This window comes from Aulonocara stuartgranti, assembly GCF_965226115.1.
Source record: "Aulonocara stuartgranti genome assembly, chromosome: 14".
Lineage (NCBI taxonomy): Eukaryota > Metazoa > Chordata > Actinopteri > Cichliformes > Cichlidae > Aulonocara > Aulonocara stuartgranti.
Window position 1 is genome coordinate 310086 of NC_138950.1, and position 18575 is coordinate 328660.

Genomic DNA, 18575 nt, shown 5'->3' on the forward strand with positions numbered 1-18575 from the left:
CCCGAAGGTCCACCCCCAGCACCGTCACCACGTGCTGTCCGCAGACAGAGGAGCCTCAAGAGTCAACTTGAGGACGATACACTCGTGCACAGCTGGCGCCGCAGGCTGGAACACACACGCTCGCTGGCTGACGTATCAGACACAGCGTGGTGCGGCTGGCGCATAAACCAGCAAAGTTCGGGCAAGACGCCAGGGGGAAACAGCATGCAGTTGCATGAGCAGCAGTAATAGCAGTGGCTCAAGCTGCAGAGGCGAGGAGCCGCCCCACTCGAGCAATGACAGGAGCCCCGCTGGTCATGTGAACCACGCACGTGAGCTGTGGGGCGTGGCCTGGCACGCCGGAGTGTCTTAAAGAAGTATCCACGCGCCACGACCAAGGGAGATCGTACCCCGTACATATGGAATATGTAACGGTGTGGAGAGATAGTCTTGATGTGCTAGAGAACTCCAGGGTTGAAGTTTTCGTGTTTCAATCAGCCGCGTTCGAGCTTCTCGGGTGTCGGTCCGTCCTACACACAGGCAGCTCTGATCACTGCTGGCTGAAGCTTTTAGACCTGAACAGAGTTGAGAGGTCGGAAAGTCGGCTCTGAAACACAGACTCAGGAACCTCGAGCTCACTTTAGTCACCAGAACTTTTGCCTGAGAATGTTGTAACCTTGGATAACTCCGACATTGCTCCATGCTCCCGTATCCAGCTGCTCGGTTTACTGTAACGCTGTTTCATCTTCAGACATGTGACCACAGACCTGTGGCCACGGTGCTGAAGGCCCTTCTATCCTTTGTGTTGGCCCCAGTGTGTTGATGCGTGCTGTATAAATACAACAGTAATGTGCAAAAGTCTTGAGTCAGATGTTCTTGTAGTTTTTAACTGGAGAGCAACAGCTCTCCAGCAAAGAAGCCGTTTTAAACTGTCTTTAGGCTCTTTGTCAGCAGCAGCCTGTCATGCCAAAGGTAAAATCAGAGGAAGCTGATCATGTTCACTGAAGCCTCGGACGGCTTTCAGGAAGCCGTGGGCCTCCTCAGAGCCGGACCTCACTGAAGCAGTGTGACAGGGAACAGAAACCTCCAAGCCCGGAGATCACACCAAACAAACACAAGTTTCCATGGATGTTTAAACATGAGTCAGATTTATTTCTGTTACATTTCAAAGGAACAGAAGACTTTCAGCTAAACGAAGATCAAACAATTTAAGATGAGGACACGAGACTGAAACATCATCAAAGACAAACACCAGTTTGGTTCAAAGGTTAAACGTTGGGCAGACGTGACGCTACTACAGAGCCGCCTTCAGCTTCACCCAGAAACACGGAGACAAGAACAGGAAGTCGTCAGGGTCTGATGACAGAGACGAGTCCAGAGGACAGCAGGGAATAACGTGGGATGCAAACAGGCTGGAGTCTGGATTCATTTTACCTCCAGACGCTCTGTTTGTGCTCGGTTGTGTTCGCTGATTCGTCAGTGACCACGGTGACCTTGCCAACACCTCTGGTCCGAATCATCAGTGGTTACTGAAGACGTGAGGTTCGTAACGGGACTTTTAACATCTGGTTTCCTATAATGGTAAAAACAGTCGGGAGTGCTGTGACGACCGCAGACCAGTGTTTGTGGTGATGTTCAGTAGAAGGGGGAGGTGCCGTTCCAGGCGATCACAGCTCCGTCCCACTTGGTCCTGATGGTCATCTCCAGTGAGGGAAACCGTTTCTCTGGATCTCCTCCATCTCTGGACGACGCCTCCCAGTGGTGGGAGTGAGTATCTGTACAGGAAACAGGAAACAGATGGTGGATGAAGCACGAGAGGGATCCCGGTCAGACCTGCAGACGTGCGACCGCAACGCTCACCGACTGTCAGCCTGGCCGTCGCTGTCTGCGAGCTCTGCCCACAGTAGTAGTACAGCTGGAACAGATGCTCCGCCCTCCAGTCTGACAGCAGCGAGCGTGTGGCGCTGAACAGGACCGAGCAGCTGCTGTTGATGCTGCAAACCCACACCGGGAACCTGGGAGTCTTCAGCATGCTGCCCACCTGCAGACGGAGGGAGACAGGCAGGGGGCGCTCTTCTGACTGTAAGAACTCAGCTGTTTAACTTAAAGAGCCTCGTGGAGAAAGTCTCTGATGTAGGTGGAGGTGGTTGGTCAGTGCCTAATGGCACCTGTTGGCTAATATTAGTTTTTGGTTTTGTTTGAAGGTGGAGAGGGTGGAGTGCTTGGATATCAGCTAACAGGGAGTGTTTAGCAAGCTGCATCCATAAAATGATGAAATCCTAGTATCGCTCTCACCCAAATTAACGGTACACCCGCATCAACGAGGCCACGCCCCTAACAGAATGATCCAGGTGGATGAGTGATAACACATTATCCACAGGTCCTCAGTCATGGTTATCGTGGAAAGAAAAGCATCTGGACTACTTGGAGGCGTTTCATCTGAGAAGCTTCTCCAGCTCTGAGGCAGAGGATCAATAGGGGATCCACGACCCTCTTAGGGACACTCCCTATAGGGCCACCATCTGCTCTCAGAACTGAAGAAGCTTCTCGGATAAAACGTCTTCAAGAAGCTTAAAGAAATCCAGACGCTTTTCTTTCCATGCTCCTTAGATCCACCCTATTAGAGCACTTCGCTCTCGCTCTGCAGGCCTACTTGTTGTTCCTAGAGTATTTAAAAGTAGAATGGGAGGCAGAGCCTTCAGTTTTCAGGCCCCTCTTCTGTGGAACCAGCTTCCAGTTTGGATTCAGGAGACAGACACTATCTCTACTTTCAAGATTAGGCTTCAAACTTTCCTTTTTGCTAAAGCATATAGTTAGGGCTGGACCAGGTGACCCTGAATCCTCCCTTAGTTATGCTGCAATAGACGTAGGCTGCCGGGGGATTCCCATGATGCATTGAGTTTTTCCTTTCCAGTCACCTTTCTCACTCACTATGTATTAACAGACCTCTCTGCATTGAATCATATCTGTTATTAACCTCTGTCTCTCTTCCACAGCATGTCTTTATCCTGTCTTCCTTCTCTCACCCCAACCAATCACAGCAGATGGCCCCGCCCCTCCCTGAGCCTGGTTCTGCTGGAGGTTTCTTCCTGTTAAAAGGGAGTTTTTCCTTCCCACTGTCGCCAAAGTGCTGCTCATAGGGGGTCATATGATTGTTGGGTTTTTCTCTGTATCTATGAAGCGCCTTGAGGCGACTTTTGTTGTGATTTGGCGCTATATAAATAAAATTGAATTGAATCCACAGAGCCCAAACGGTGTGTATCAGGCTGTAATATAATGGGTAAACCAGTAAAGGACACAGTTTTACTGGTTTCTGCTGTAGTGAAACGACCTCACAGCACCACGAGCTGCTTCCCAGCCTCAGCTCACAGCTGCCGGCCGTCAGCTGTTTAAAATGAGAAACTGAAGGACTGAAGACTGATGAGAGCAGCATAGACGGATGTAACACACACCTGAGGCACACCTGAAAGGTTACTGTGAGTATCCTGATTACATCAGCTGTGCTCTGCTGCTTCCTCATGTCACCGAAAGACCTGTAATCAACACATAGCTGTGAGTGTGTGTGTGCCAGCGGTGCTCGGTTACAGGTCTCTACCTGCGGCAGCGCACCGCGCTCCATCTCCTCTCGACTCCAGCGCAGATATCCTACATCGCTGCGGGACAGGACGCCCTGCAGGGGGCGCTGCAGAGGCAGGCCGTCCTGCCCGAAGTGCCGCATCCCGTTGAAGAGGTGCGGGCTGGCTCTGCCGGTCAGTAGTAGGTTCAGCAGAGCCTGCATACACAAGCAGAGACCTGGAGGCTCCTCCCACTTTGCACTCTACAGGTGCGCACGCTCGCAGACGCTCTCAGGCTAACAGAGACGCTCTGATCGTTGAGCGGTCAGCACAAGAGCTGAGGCTGACGGAGGCGACATCAGCAGGAAACACAAACGAGCATCCATGTCTGATGATGTCACTGTCAGCTGTTTAGCCCCCCCAGCAGATTTTTACTTCCCATGGTGCTCTCTGATTGAGACATTTTTAGCTGAACACAGAGCGACGAGGAAGCTGCTGAGTGAATGACATGAGTGGGCGGAGCACGCATGTAAAACGACACACCTGTGACAGGTGCGGGCCTGGTATCTGATAGTGCACAGGTACAAACGCCTTACATAAAGATTTCTAAATGAAGTCTGGCAACATGAGTCAGGTGAGCTCTTACCTGCCGACAGGCAGAGCTGCCCGGGCTGAGGTGCAGCAGGTATGACGTAGGAGAGTCTAGGTCCTGCCTCAGCCTGTGAGGAAGAGGACGCACATGGTCAACGGCTCAGTTAACCAGCGGGCTGTAACAGACTGTTTCCTGTCGGGGGCGCTAACATCGCAGAGCTGTGTGGTTACCTCTCGATGGTACGGGAGCAGATGAGGCTGTAGAGGAAAAGGATGACGCCATGACTGCCCTCCTCCTGAAACTACAAGACAACAGGTCATACCCCATGCACAGGGCAAACGAATTTTATTTGATTAACTTATTGATATTATTGGCCAAATTTCATATACATAAGTCGAAATTTTCTAACGCAAAACCATCCTTTCGGTGCTTTTTAAATGAAACCAAACAATATGTTAAAACCATACAACATTCTCAAAATCAAAAAGCTGTCAAAACCATAAACCTATGTTCCCTGTTCAATATCATGTGATTCTATAATAGACTGTGTCTATTTTGCTTTTTTATACGAACCCCCTGACATTGTGTTTGCTATTTTGTATTTGTATATCTGTATTTTGTGCTTTGTCAATAAAAAAAACAAAAAACAAAAAAACAAGACAACAGGTCACGTCGCACGGCGGGCTCCAAACCACCCGAAACCTTTCCGACAGCGGGCCGACGGAGCTCCACGTCCGATCGCAGGCCGTATTTTTGTGTAGTCGTGTCACGTGCGTAAAGATCAGTGCTCGTTTTTCTCACCTGAATCCGCATTAATGCAACAAGCTGAAGAGTTAGCGCTAAGGTAAAGTGACCTGATTCTGGCGTCCTGATTGGATGCTGTACTCACGCACTGGATGTGGTCGAGGATGAAGTTGGTGATGGCGTCCTTCTCGCTGAACGTGAAGAGCTGCAGCTGAAAGACATGAAAGAACAGACGTGACGAGATGCTGGGGACGGAGCAGCGGTCGCAGCGCTGTGAGGAAGGGCGGTACCCTCTCTGTGAAGGTGTCCAGTTTGTTGTCCAGGTGAGATGTGATGCAATAGTCTTCGGTTACCAAGGTGACAGTCGCGCTCGCCTCCTGGCCGGCCAACCAGAGGCTGTCGCTCAGGGCAGCCGCCAATGCTCTGTCCTGCTCCCGCCGTCCTACCTCTGTCAGACTGGAGGGTGGACAAAATAATAGAAACACATTAGAGTTGTGGGGAGCCGAGGACACCAAAGGTCAAAGGTGACGCAGGATGCTGGGTGCTAAACTGACGCGACTTCAGAGAACCGCTGGGCACAGAGAAAGACCAGTTACCGTCCCACTGTTCCCATTTTCTGTCATGTTCATTTTTCATCATGTGACATCTCACCTTTACCATTTCCACGCCAGAGAGGCCTCACCTGTGCAGCGTCTGTCCGTCTGAGGTGCTTTGTTGGGTGAACAGCAGGTGCTTAATGATGCGAGCCTGGACGACCATCTGAATGGCCCGAGCCCCACCCTGAAACACACACCTGACCTTAAAAGATGTAATATTCTGGGCGGGGCTTGATGCTGATGGGTTAAAACTGCCAGCCTATCAGGAGTGAGATGACGCTCTTAGTCGTGTCCGGGAAATTCTGGGCTTTTAATGTTTGCTTTGAACTCTTTTTGTTTACACTATAAAAACCAAGTTAACATTTATTCTGTATTTTCTCTGATCTACAGGGTCAAATGTAAACACCCACTCAGTCTGCTATTAAGTGGTGCTGAAGCTTCTGCAGCACAGAGGTTGGTTAGAGGACGTTTGTTCAAAAGCAACACGGTGAGCGCATTCTGTAGTCTACCTGCCCTTTCACACGGGACGCGGCACGCACCGCGCTCTGAAGCCCGTTCATTTCTATTGCTCGTGCTGCACAACAACGTTTTAACGCTGCGCTGAGCCAGGAGTGCTCACACAATCAGCGGGTGAATTTTGACCGCCGCGCGCTGTGACGTACCTTCACGCAGCCAATAAAAACGAAGCCTACAGCTGCGCTACGTTCAACCACGCGAAGGAAAACGTTGTGTGGAGCTTGGTAAACTTTTAGGCCCAAGTGTCCGTGCGTTCCTTTCAGCGGCTCTGGGCACCTTGGGAGGAAAGCAGTGTTGTGGAAACGACACACGTAGTTACCTTCTTCTTTATGAACGAGTGATACATTTTTTTAATAAATTTGAGAGGGTCTTAACAATTGAATCAGCTGTGTGACAGTGAAAGTAAGAACGTTCAACATTATTTATCAGGTACATCACTGAACTGGAGGATAAATAACACTCCTGTATTATATAGAATATTATAATGTAAAATTTATCAAAAAATTAAGAAAGGTTAAAAAGCTAAAGGTTTAGTTCGAGTTTCTGCTTTTCTTTTCCTGATATTCATATAACATTTGTAAGGAAATATTAACTTTAATTCCTCCGTTCCCTTTCTCTCTCTTTCCTGATTTACTTCTTCAGACTTCATCTGGATGCAGGTCTGGAGTTGGTGTGTGAGAGAGTTCAGCATCCTGACAGCCTGATGGATGAAGCTGTCTCTCCGTCTCAAACAGCTCTAACTACATGCTTTAGCAAAGAGGAAACTTTGAAGCCTGATCTTAAAAGCAGAGTTGGTTTCTCACCCCATCAGCCTTCAGAGCGTATGCGAACTCGGAGTTTGGTTCCCTGAAGTGGAAGACTGCTTTCCTCCACTCGTAGTCGAAGACACGAAAGTTTCCACCCAGAAGAATCCTCCTCAGGCTCTGACATCAACACAGAGACAGGTCATCGGTCAGTCGTTTGTCCTGAATGCAGCCTGACGGGGAACAACAGGTCAAAGCAGCTCTGAACACTCCCTGCTCTGTTCAGACCTTCTGTTTGCTACAGGCAGCCAATGATAATAAAACTAGTGTAAAGGAGGAGGAACTAAAACTGTTTGTTTCAAGCAGAAGTCTGACTGCATAAAGATAACATCATAGAGCTGGAGTTTCAGCACCTGCACACCTCCATCCTGGTATCCTCATAAACCCCGCCTCCCTTTAGCCAAGTGGAGGAGTCGCATAACACGGCTGATCTGTGGTCAGGTGAGCTCATCGTGTTTACAGGAAAACAGGTCACCTGACACCGCTGGGTGTCAGGTGACCTGTTTCTGAATCCTTGTGTTTACCTCAATCAGTTGGGGGGTGACCGGCGTTCCCCCGAGCCCCGCAGAGATGGCCAGCCTCCGGGGGATAGAGCAGAGGGCTTGAAGGGTCCTCCGGGGTGGAGGGGCTTCCTCCTGCTCCTCCTCTTTCTCCACATCCAGCAGCCTCTGAGGAGAAAGCGAGACAAACAGCTGCCTTCGACCATTCAGTCACAATGAAAAAAACACTTCCCACAGCTTCAACGCTGAACAACGGAAACATCAGATTTACAGCAAACCTGCAGTCACGTTACTCAGGAAGGCGTTTACCTTTGTCTCCCCTCAGTGCACACACCAAAATAAATCAATATGAGCTCCTGGACAGCTGATGAACAGAGCGGAGCGTGAGGGTGACACTGATCAAACACAGTACGTGGTGGTAGTAAGTGCAGTAGTATTTTCTTAGAGGTGACTCACGTGAGGATTCCTGCTCACTTCCTGCCAGAGCAGCTCGATGTAGTCCAGCCTGCGGTCTGACATCACTGACTACAGCTGAGGGACGGCCCTTACTAACACTACAGCGGAGCCACGGCGAGGATGACGAGCTGCTCCTTCATCCTGTCTGAAGCTGCAGCCTGACTGAGTGTTACACAGTCAGCTGAAAACTGACCTGAGTGCAGTGCAGCGGCACCACCAACAGAGGGCAGAGCTGATCTATCTATCGCTCTATCAGGCGTGATGGATGCTGAGAGAGGGTCTCTGAGTTACTGTCAACATTTCAAATTCATTTCTAGTTACAGAAACAGAAATATGCTTTCTTTTGGAAACAGTGGCAGTCTGAGTCGAACCCAGACTTTTGAACCATCAGCTGAAGAGCTGTTAGCTGAAAACTCTGCACACCTCAGCATGCTGTGCATGGATATGTATGCTCACCGTGACAGCCGTCTTATTTTCCTGTCATGTTTTTGGATATGCGCAGACTCATGTATGGAAGGTGTCTAAGTCCTGCCATTAATTAATGCTTCGATCTTAAATATGATCAACCTATCTCTAATGATCGGCTATGTACCACAGGCCTTCAAGCTGGCTGTAGTTAAACCTTTACTCAAAAAGCATCTCTAGACCCAGCAGTCTTAGCTAATTATAGGCCAATCTCCAACCTTCCTTTCATATCAAACATCCTTGAAAGAGTAGTTGTCAAACAGCTAACAGATCATCTGCAGAGGTTTATTTGAAGAGTTTCAGTCAGGTTTCAGAGCTCATCACAGCACAGAAACAGCTTTAGTGAAGGTTACAAATGATCTTCTTATGGCCTCTGACAGTGGACTCATCTCTGTGCTTGTCCTGCTAGACCTCAGTGCAGCGTTCGATACTGTCGACCATAATATCCTATTAGAGCGATTAGAACATGCTGTAGGTATTACAGGTACTGTGCTGCAGTGGTTTGTATCATATCTATCTAATAGACTCCAGTTTGTGCATGTAAATGGAGAGTCCTCTTCACACACTGAGGTTAATTATGGAGTTCCACAGGGTTCAGTGCTAGGACCAATTCTGTTTACATTATACATGCTTCCCTTAGGCAGCATCATTAGAAGACATAGCATACATTTTCACTGCTATGCAGATGACACCCAGCTCTATCTATCCATGAAGCCAGATAACACACACCAATGAGTTAAACTGCAGGAATGTCTTAAAGACATAAAGACCTGGATGGCCGCTAACTTTCTACTTCTTAATTCAGATCAAACTGAGGTTATTGTACTCGGCCCTGAAAAGCTTAGAAATATGGTATCTAAGCAGATTCTTACTCTGGATGGCATTACCTTGGCCTCCAGTAACGCTGTGAGGAACCTTGGAGTCATTTTTGACCAGGACATGTCCTTCAACGCACATATTAAACAAATATGTAAGACTGCTTTCTTCCATTTGTGCAACATCTCTAAAGTTAGAAATATCCTGTCTCAGAGTGACGCTGAAAAACTAGTTCATGCATTTATTACTTCCAGGCTGGACGACTGTAATTCATTATTATCAGGATGTCCTAAAAACTCCCTTAAAGCCTTCAGCTGATCCAAAATGCTGCAGCAAGAGTCCTGACAGGGACTAGAAAGAGAGAGCAGATTTCTCCTGTTTTGGCTTCCTGTTAAATCCAGGATTCAAAATCCTGCTGCTCACATACTTAAATAATCAGGCCCCATCTTATCTTAATGACCTTGTAGTACCATATCACCCTATTAGAGCACTTCGCTCTCGCTCTGCAGGCCTACTTGTTGTTCCTAGAGTATTTAAAAGTAGAATGGGAGGCAGAGCCTTCAGTTTTCAGGCCCCTCTTCTGTGGAACCAGCTTCCAGTTTGGATTCAGGAGACAGACACTATCTCTACTTTCAAGATCAGGCTTCAAACTTTCCTTTTTGCTAAAGCATATAGTTAGGGCTGGACCAGGTGACCCTGAATCCTCCCTTAGTTATGCTGCAATAGACGTAGGCTGCTGTTGTGATTTGGTGCCATATGAATAAAACTGAGTGTAAATGAATGTTGATACTTACAACCACAGACTGTGACTGCAGCCTGCAGGAAGAACACAACAGGATAAATCCTTCAGTCTGAAAATATCTGTGCAGTTGTCTCTCTGAAAGCCTTCACACACCTGACACATAAAATCCTACAAATATTTTATGTGTTCTAAGTGTTTTTGGGACTCATCTGTTCATGCAGCAGCAACAAAGAGGCTCCATGTTTCTGATTGTCACATGTCGATGTGTCTCTCACAGCTCTACACACACTGATACTGACACAGTAAAATAATTGTGTTTGACCAGATTCAGCTCCAGGCTGTGCCACGTGCTGATATGCGGAGCAAAGCTTCAGCTCCTGGACCAGACCAGGAAGTCCTCACTGATGCTGCTGACGCTTAGAGGACAGAAAAATGCCGTACTCAGTGTGTACGAGTTGCACGGCCAGTTCAGAACCAGAAAATTCAGGATTTTGTGGTGTTTCTTTGGCGGTGTGTGTAGGCCTTCAGATTTGGGGAGCAGATCGGATTTTTTGAAGCAGGAAGTGAACTTTCCTTTGGTGCTGCAGCTCCGACACCTGGACCAGGATCTGCTGAATCTCTGCCTCCATCTGAACACACATCAGTTCATCAGTTTACAGGAAACACCACAGCTTCAGTTCCTCTCCTGACAAATCCATCTACACGCTTCACTGTTTTCACAGAAACTAAGCAGGAAGTATTTAAAGTCTAAAGCAGACACATCTGCTCGACACTGAAATATCTGCTCGTTCTGAACTCTCCATGTCTGGACTGAGACCAGATGTTCCTCTGTGCTGCTTGTGAAACAAACAATACAAACTTATATACATTGTATTGTATGTATTGTAAGTGTCACAGAAATGGCTTATGTATAAAGAAGTTTAATAGATGGTTCCAGCAGTTAAAATGTTCTTGCTTGTATGTTTCTGTGGTCAACATTGTAAGGGTGTGTTTATCTTGTCACAAAGAGCAAGTTTTTGTTACACCGCTATTATCGCGAGGTTTGGGCGTGATAGTATAGGCTGTGAGCCCACGTTTAATAATCACGCTAAGGAGTCCAGCGAGCTATCTGCAAAGGCCTGGTTAGTCTACCAGCGGTACAAGGTATTTGTCATTTGCCATAACTGTATTGTAATATTGTGAAAATTTGTAATGTGTGGTGTTCTAATTATTTTATGTTAGGGTTAGGGTTAGCACAAGACTGTAAAGCTATTCTTCTAGGACCTCCGAAGTGGCAGGCGGCCACGAGGTAATTTTTGTTGTTAAAGCACAAGTGTTACTTTTGATAGACTGAAGCGCTTAAAGCCTTTGTGTTTTATGTTTGTAGTTTTCACGGCGTTCAATAAATGCAGCGAAGCGCCCGTCCTGAAGAAGCCGTGCCTGTGTTGTCATTTCGGAGTTACATGTATCTTACATGACATATTTTCTCAAATATTTATTTCCAAATCATTTTAACTTTTTCTTGTTAAACAAAGACAAATTAAAATAATTTTAAGAAATTTTACAATTTTAAACATCAAGAACAGAAAATTGAGAGAAAAAAATGAAGAAAATAGTAAATTAGAAAAAATATTAAATAAATAAATAAAATAAAGTAAAAATAAATAAAATTAAACAATAAATAAATACAAATAAAAGAATAGATGGGGCGGGGCTTAAATCCTGTGCCTACCTTAAAAAAAGAGTAAATTTCAAATTCTTTTCAATCTAGTTGCAGGTGGGTAAATCACATTGTTCTAAGGAAAAGATCTGAGATATTCCACAAAGAGTGTCCACTTGTGGATAAATTTAGCAGGACTACCTTTCACTGTGAGTGAGATCGTCTCCACCCTCAAGAATGTCCGGACAGTATTAAGCCATTGCAATGCAGATGGAGGCGTAAAATACAGCGTCTAGCAAGAAGGGAACAAAAAGCCACGATCTCAGTTTGCTGGGGAGTTATATTAAGAGGGTCTTTGGAACTCCAAATATGGCAGTCAGAGGGTCTTCTCGGATCGGATCCAAAAACCTCTGAAAACCCAAAATGTGTTCAAACATAGAAACTTCTTCTTCAACAGAAGAAAACATATGGATTGCAGGGGGAGGTCACATTGATCTATAATTGAAGGAAAATTTTAGACAAACGGGATTTTGAGAAATGGACTCTGTTTATTACTTTACACCAGGGGTCAGCAACCTTTCTGATGACGAGTGCATCTAAAATTCCCTCAGCAGTCAGTGTGCCATATGATGCATTAGCAATAAATTTAATAACACTCTACACGAACAGTTACACACTATATAAACTTTACAGAATGATATTTGTTCGCAGATGTTGGCAGCTGTCAGCGAATAGTTCTCAGCTATTTTGAAACAAAACAAACACTTTTTATCCATAAATCCAGCTTCGTGTCTTTTCCTTTGTAGCTGAAGTTCGGGAAAAACTGCTCCTTTTCAGCTCAACACGAAACGCGTAATATTTTCTCTGAATACGAGACGATTGTTTTTTACGGGACGTGTGTTTGAATTACGGCCCAAGGGTTTTCACAGATTTCTATTTGTTTTATTTACACGTCACCACGTCCTGATCTGCAGGACCCTCAGTGACCCTCCGACAGTAACGGCAGCTGCACCGTCAGTCACAGGAAGCCTCTTGCTTCTTCTCATGAGAGTAACATCTGCTACCAGCAGCACCGTCTAACTTCAGCAACAAGACCATCATCGTCACCTTGACCTGCTCCAGCACACACCAAAGTGCACCTACATGTCATTGTACATATATCAGCGTGATCCTGAATCTTCGGAGCTCTGCTGTCAGAGGAAAATCGGGAGTATTACCTGTGAATCGGAGCTCGGCGATCCCGCTGTGAGGAAGCGTGTTACCTGCAGTGGTCTGAGTGACGGGAAGCTGTGTGTCCGAGGCCGGACTGTCTGAGCGGGCTCTTTTTACCTCCCACGTCTGACTGCCATCCCCAGGGTCAGCCAATTAACTGTGACAGTATCCCCTCGGGCATTGCGCGCATCACTCCCTGTTCATTCACAAACGGCACAGAGCTCATCGGTGTTGCTCTCACTCCCTGGGGTGTTTCAGGCTTTCCAGCTGATGACGTCTCCGTGTTTGACTCCCTGACGCGTCTGCAGCGTTCAGGCCACCAGAGGCGCGCTCACGGGTTTCGCAGTCGCACGTGCTCATTAAGCTGCAGCTCTTCGGCCAGCAGTAATCACACCCCGTGTCCTGCCTGGACTTCAGGCTGAACATGGTTAAAGTTTAAAGTCCTTCTAAAAACAGCAGATCCAGTTTTCTCCAGCTGAGCTGCCGTCTGCCATCATCATGTGTGCGATGAAATCCTGGCCTTTAATTGGCCGGCTGCTAAAGAGGATGCCACCATTAAACACACAGTGGAAACAAGAGGACAACAGACAGTCCAGTCTGCTCTGTCAGCACGTCCAAACACGGAGGGCGGGCTCGGTGTCACTGCAGGGGGCGGGCCTCATCACAGCGCCCTGCAGCACCGCCAGCTTCATGGCCCCGTTAAAGCCAACACACGCCATGAGGTTTCAGTCCAAAGGCTCTCAACGCTAATGCCGACCCGATCACAGGCTTCCTGAAGCACCTCGCTCACCGCTGTCGCGGGTTTTCTGCCACGTGCGGCTGAAGCTGCTCAGGATTCAGCACGCTGTGTGAACGCTGCCGAGGGTTTCGGGATATTTCTGCTTTCATGATGATGTGCAAAAATGAGAACATCACCATGGCAACTGATGGCTTTCTGTATTTGGACCAGTAAACATCTGATCAGCCACAGTTACAGGTCATGTCACAGAAAAAAAATAAACTCTGGTCTTTTATATTGTAAAAAAATGAAGTCCTACGTTTGTCTCCTCATCAAACCCGTCAAAGGCGAGGACCTCCACAGGGAGCGTAACCTCCGACCTCCAGGCTCTGCTCTCTGCTGGTGACCTCTGTCCTCGTCATGTAAAGCCCTCAGAAAGATCTCAGAGGAGCAACGGACCAGCAGCTGGTCAGAGATCAGTCACAGAGAGCTGCAGGAACAGAAGAAATCCAGACGTGAAGCCACCAAACAATCAGTCAAACCCAGAAGCAGACGCTCAGATACAGTTTTATTTTCCTAACAGGCACATTTAGCTCGTGATGGTTTGCACAGAAACACACTTTGTCAATGATTCACTGTCCAAAACCTTCCTCTGCGTTCAGCGATCACGTTTGCTTTCCCACACAGCAACACGGCAGAGCCGAGGCATCGCCTGTCCTCAGAACCAAAGAGCTCGGATCAGGACGGGCTCGGCGCCGGATGCGTGGTCATCGTGATCGGTGAAACACAAGAAGCTAAAGGACGAGTGAGCCAGCGAGGACCTAAACATCACAGATCTGCAAAGAAACGAAGACACAGAGGAGCTCGACGGCATCATCTACCACAGAGTAACATTTCAAATCTATGAACTGTTCGTAGTTTCAGCGTCAGAGTCACGATCGTCGCTGTTACTGAGGGAAACGCCCTCACGCTGGTGAAGAGCGAGGGTTCGGCTTCTTCAGTGTGGAACAGACTGTGAAGGAAAGCCGTCTGACAGAGCTGCGGCGACAGGAAGTGGCGGCTGATGAAGTCTGGCGTTCAGGCCATTTTCCCGCTGAGCCGTGCTCCTCTCCTCTCAGTACATGAGGTCGGCCGCCCCGCCGCTCAGCTCCACCTCTTTGTTTTGTTGAAAGGGAAACTGGATTCCCGCCAGTCGGACCAGCAGGGCGTTCAGTCCCTGAAGGAGGAAGATGAGGAAGAAGAGCCAGAAGCATCGGTCGTAGCGCTCGGTGTACGTCTGGAAGATGAAATTCCCCTCATTGAAGTTGGCGATCCGCTCGGACAGACGACTGAGCTTTACCTCCGACACAAACAGGACCATGACGAGGCAGCTGCCGACACCTGCAGGAAACACAGACAGGAACCATCAGGCTTACCTCTGACCTCTGACCCCATCACCCTTAGACACCACCTCCACCTCTGAGAAGGCCAGAGGAGGCGAACCAGACGCCACAACAGAAGGAGTGATGATGTCATCAGAGGAGCTCAGGCGGTGAAAATAAAACCCGTGATGGAGCTTATGGTAACGTGGCTCAGCTGAGCTCAGGTCACATGACTGACAGGCGTCTCCAGTCTGTGCATCACTGGTTCCCCATCCAGGGTTTGGACCAACCATCCAACTGTGAGGAGCACAGGCTCCAACACTGCAGTTCCTCCCCCGTCCAGCGGGGGCAGCAGTGAGTTCGTCCACACAGACCGCTGCGTTAAGATGCTTCAGCCTGATGCATAAGCTGTGTGGTGTCTGTGAATATTGAGCCCTCGTAACACCTGTTTCTACTACACACCTGCATAAACTGTGTTAAGGTTCAAGTTTGCATCGTTAGGGGCGTGGCCTCAGACAGGTGCCGTGGCGGCCTGCTAGGCTTCTGCGGGCCTTTGTGAGTGAAACTGGAGTATTTGTGGGGACGCTGCCCGGCACTAATTGGGGTCTGCGGTTGCAGGCACACATTGGACGGGCCGATTAAGTGAAATGAACCCGGAGAAGGAGGAAATGAGCGGAGGATCGTTGGGTCTTAATGCTCGGCCAGGCCGCCCCCCGCCTGCTTTATCCCTCTCCTGCCCTGGGCTCTGTTATCAGGCTGTTTGTCTGTGATCCTCTCCGAACTCATTTCAGACCATCCATATTTTATATCTCGTTACAGGCTCACAGGGAGCCCGCCAACTGTCCCAGCATGCATTTCAGTGACACTGTCCTTCCTCTGCCCCCCCATCTCTAACAGTCGTGCTTTTGGTCGTATTTTAGCGAACAGCTGTTCTTATCTTATCAGCCCTTCTTCAAATGATGACGTATTTGGCTGTGCTGGGGGCAACCGTGAGGACGGTTATCTTTGACACACGTTACAGTACAAACAAAAGCTTCCCGTGGACTGGCAGGTGAAGCTGTGAGGGTGTGGTTCTCACAGGTGATGAAGGTCCACAGGTAAAGTCCCACGGGGCCTTGCAGCGTCTCGTAGGGTCTGCCGAAGGCGTTGAAGAAGAAGAAGCCGGTGGCCACGGAGGAGAAGAGTGTCACAACACCACAGAAGAAGATGACGGTGACGTGGAGGCCCGTGGGGATGGCACTCAGGAGGTCAGGAAAGACTGGAAGACATCAAGAGACAGACCTGCAGTGAGAGGCGTGTCCGGTCTGCAGCGACCACAGAGGTCACCGAGCCTCGGGACACACAGCCAGCACTTCCTGTTAGAGGGTCAAACAGCAGGGCGAAGACACGCTGACACAAAGCAGACGAGACCGACACAGGAAGAGACAGAAACATGAAAAACAGAATCAAGAGCGCCAACGTGACAGAAAATCTTCTGTAAACTCACAGAGACAGGAAGTGTGCAAAACAGACACAAGAAGTGAACATTGTCAGATATTTAATAAGAGATTTAAAACCAGAGAACACGAGCTGCTGGAACCTGGAGCGTGCTCCACCTCCCCACTAAGTTCAGCTGTGACAGTAACACCCCCACTGCTGGAACACCCACGAAGGCTGACAAACGTCCCACAGAGACGCTGACGTGAAACAAAAAGCTCTGCACTGAAGCAGAGACGCAGGTCCTGCAGGGACAGAGCGGCTTTGTCTCTGCTCGCAGATCCCACGCAATCAGGCGGAAACCTCATTAGTGCCGCGCTGCCCAGGACCTCAGAGGGAGCTGCTTCCTGTCCCAGCGCTCAGAGTCACGTGACAAATGTTTATTCGCCCGTTTGGAAAAGATTATCTGACAGTGGTTTCACATCTGCAGCTGTATTCATTTAACCTTTAATTAACCTTATTTATGAAGGACGCCTGCTGCTGGCCGTGTGTCCGAGCCAATGAGACGAGCTCAGCCTGCGTGACTGTGACGTTCACGCACAGTCACGCAGGCAGAGCTCAGCGTTTGTCTCAAATCAGCATCAGGGTTCAGAAATCATTTTTCTGCCACCCCGGTGACAACAGAGCTCCGGCTCCAAAACCCCCAAATCAGAAATGCTGATGCTGATCCTGGTCTGGGTCCTGGTCCTGGTCTCAGTCCTGGCTCTTCAGTTTATGGAGTTCTGGTTACTATGAAATCTCATCTGTTTGACATCTTGAACTTTTTCAGTTTGCTGTCCCAATTGAATCAGTGTTTTTATTTTTATAGTTTTTTTCAGCTGAAATATTTTCTGTCACAACAATAATGTGATGACAGCAGTCACTGCAGATCAATGAACAGGGTTATTGATTAACCTGATTATTATTAATGCAGAGTTGTTGATAGAGCCGTGAGCAGACTCGCAGCAGCTCGTGCGTGAATTACTGCTCGTGCGCATGCATCATCGGCGATCACTCACAGGAGAAGCGCGCCGCGCGGCCCCCCAGCCCGCACTGCTTCACGCGCTGTCCGTGGAACAGCCCGTAGCTCAGCTCGCCCACGAACTTGTCCAGCTCGGCCCCGGTGGCGTTGACGAGCTCGGCCCCGGTGCGGCACAGCACGGCCCCGCGGAGCCAGAGTGGCAGGCCGGTGGCCACCGCGGCCGTGAGCGCACAGGAGAGGCCGAGGAGCCCGCACACGGAGAAGAGGAGCTGCTTCTGTCTGCCCGGCATGATGGAGGAGGAGGAGCCGGGGGAGGAGGCCACCACCACAACGCCCCCGCCTCCACCTCCGGGAGGAGGGGGGACCGCGGGAAACGTCAGGTGCCAGCGCACACCTGCGCTGGGTCCATGGCAACAAGGGCTCGGTTTACAGCCAGGAGGTTCGAGTTCTCATTAAAGACGAAGCACGAGACTGTGATGCGCGCGCCCGCAGCAGACTCATCTTTCTTTCACAGCAACCTTACTGCTGAGCGCGGTTTGTGGTCACGTGGGACCTTTTTCAGCCTAAAACCGGCTCTGTGACATATCACGGAGGTGGACAGGAAGTGATGCTGAAATATTCAGATAACGTCTGGAATAAGACTGAAACAGAGGCGGGGAAGGTTTCAGCACACCTGAGTCACATGAGCTCATCACCATGCCTCTGCAGAACTTTTTAATTTAGCCTTTTAAATCAGCTGAAAACTCTAAAACCAGGCTGCGGCCTGGAGTTCCTGACCACTGGTCTAACAGGTAAAACACTGAGAACGGAAGTGAGTGACTGGAGCAAGAAGCGGGAGATATCGCCATCTTTTACATCCAGTCTGTTTTCTTCTATGACACTGTTACACCCCGGCCTAGGCAACCGGAGTGCAACACGAAAAAAATAGAAATAAGGGAACAAAGGCCCCCAAGGTCACTGCTCTTAAGGAGGGCGAACTCATAAAAAAGACTAATACGGGCTAGCGCCCGCCTCTCTCTGCGCAGTGACCTGCTGGGGGAGCAGATCCACGGACAGGAGCAGGGTTGACAAACTGGTGCGGAGATCTAGCTCTGTGCTGGGATATCCTCTGGAGTCTGTGGAGGTGGTGGGCGACAGGAGGATGTTAGTAAAGCTGACATCCATCATGAACAACCCACACCACCCTCTGCATGAGTGTGTGAGTGGGCTGAGCAGCTCCTTCAGTCACAGACTGAAACGCCCTCACAGATCAGTCAGCAGCAGTTAGCCTCCTCGATCATGATGTCATGAGTCACGTGGACAACCACAGTCACCGCCACATGGATAATGCACCTTATATGTATGGACGTGTGCATGTGTATATATATGTGTATATTTGGTGTGTATGGATGTATGTGTATTTGTACGTGTGTTTGCACGTACATATCTATCCTTATGGATTTCTT

General features: G+C 48.8%; 2 protein-coding genes across 7 annotated transcripts; both read right to left on the bottom strand.

The window, feature by feature from the left end:
- Window positions 1-1127: 1127 nt before the first annotated feature.
- On the bottom strand, window positions 1128-10404 carry mindy4b (MINDY family member 4B; the record flags this gene model as incomplete). Of its 6 annotated transcripts, none has more annotated exons than XM_082502378.1 (11): window positions 1128-1754; window positions 1840-2020; window positions 3575-3751; window positions 4180-4252; window positions 4356-4426; window positions 5015-5080; window positions 5160-5325; window positions 5552-5649; window positions 6785-6904; window positions 7309-7470; window positions 10333-10404. In XM_082502378.1, the coding sequence occupies 11 exons, from the start codon at window positions 10402-10404 to the stop codon at window positions 1615-1617; spliced, it is 1326 nt and encodes a 441-aa protein (XP_082358504.1). In that variant the 3' UTR covers window positions 1128-1614. The 6 variants fall into 6 exon arrangements, with proteins under 6 accessions (XP_082358504.1, XP_082358499.1, XP_082358500.1 ...); XM_082502373.1 differs by lacking the exon at window positions 10333-10404 and adding an exon at window positions 7741-8628 and having other exon boundaries at window positions 4356-4382; window positions 7309-7452; XM_082502374.1 differs by lacking the exon at window positions 10333-10404 and adding an exon at window positions 7741-8628 and having other exon boundaries at window positions 7309-7452.
- Window positions 10405-12619: 2215 nt separating this feature from the next.
- Window positions 12620-18112, bottom strand: clrn1 (clarin 1). The gene is made up of 3 exons (XM_082502420.1): window positions 17168-18112; window positions 15772-15951; window positions 12620-14712 (listed from the first exon to the last, which is right to left on the bottom strand). Exons 1-3 carry the CDS (start codon window positions 17418-17420, stop codon window positions 14447-14449), a joined length of 699 nt encoding a protein of 232 aa, XP_082358546.1. The 5' UTR covers window positions 17421-18112; the 3' UTR covers window positions 12620-14446.
- Window positions 18113-18575: the final 463 nt, after the last annotated feature.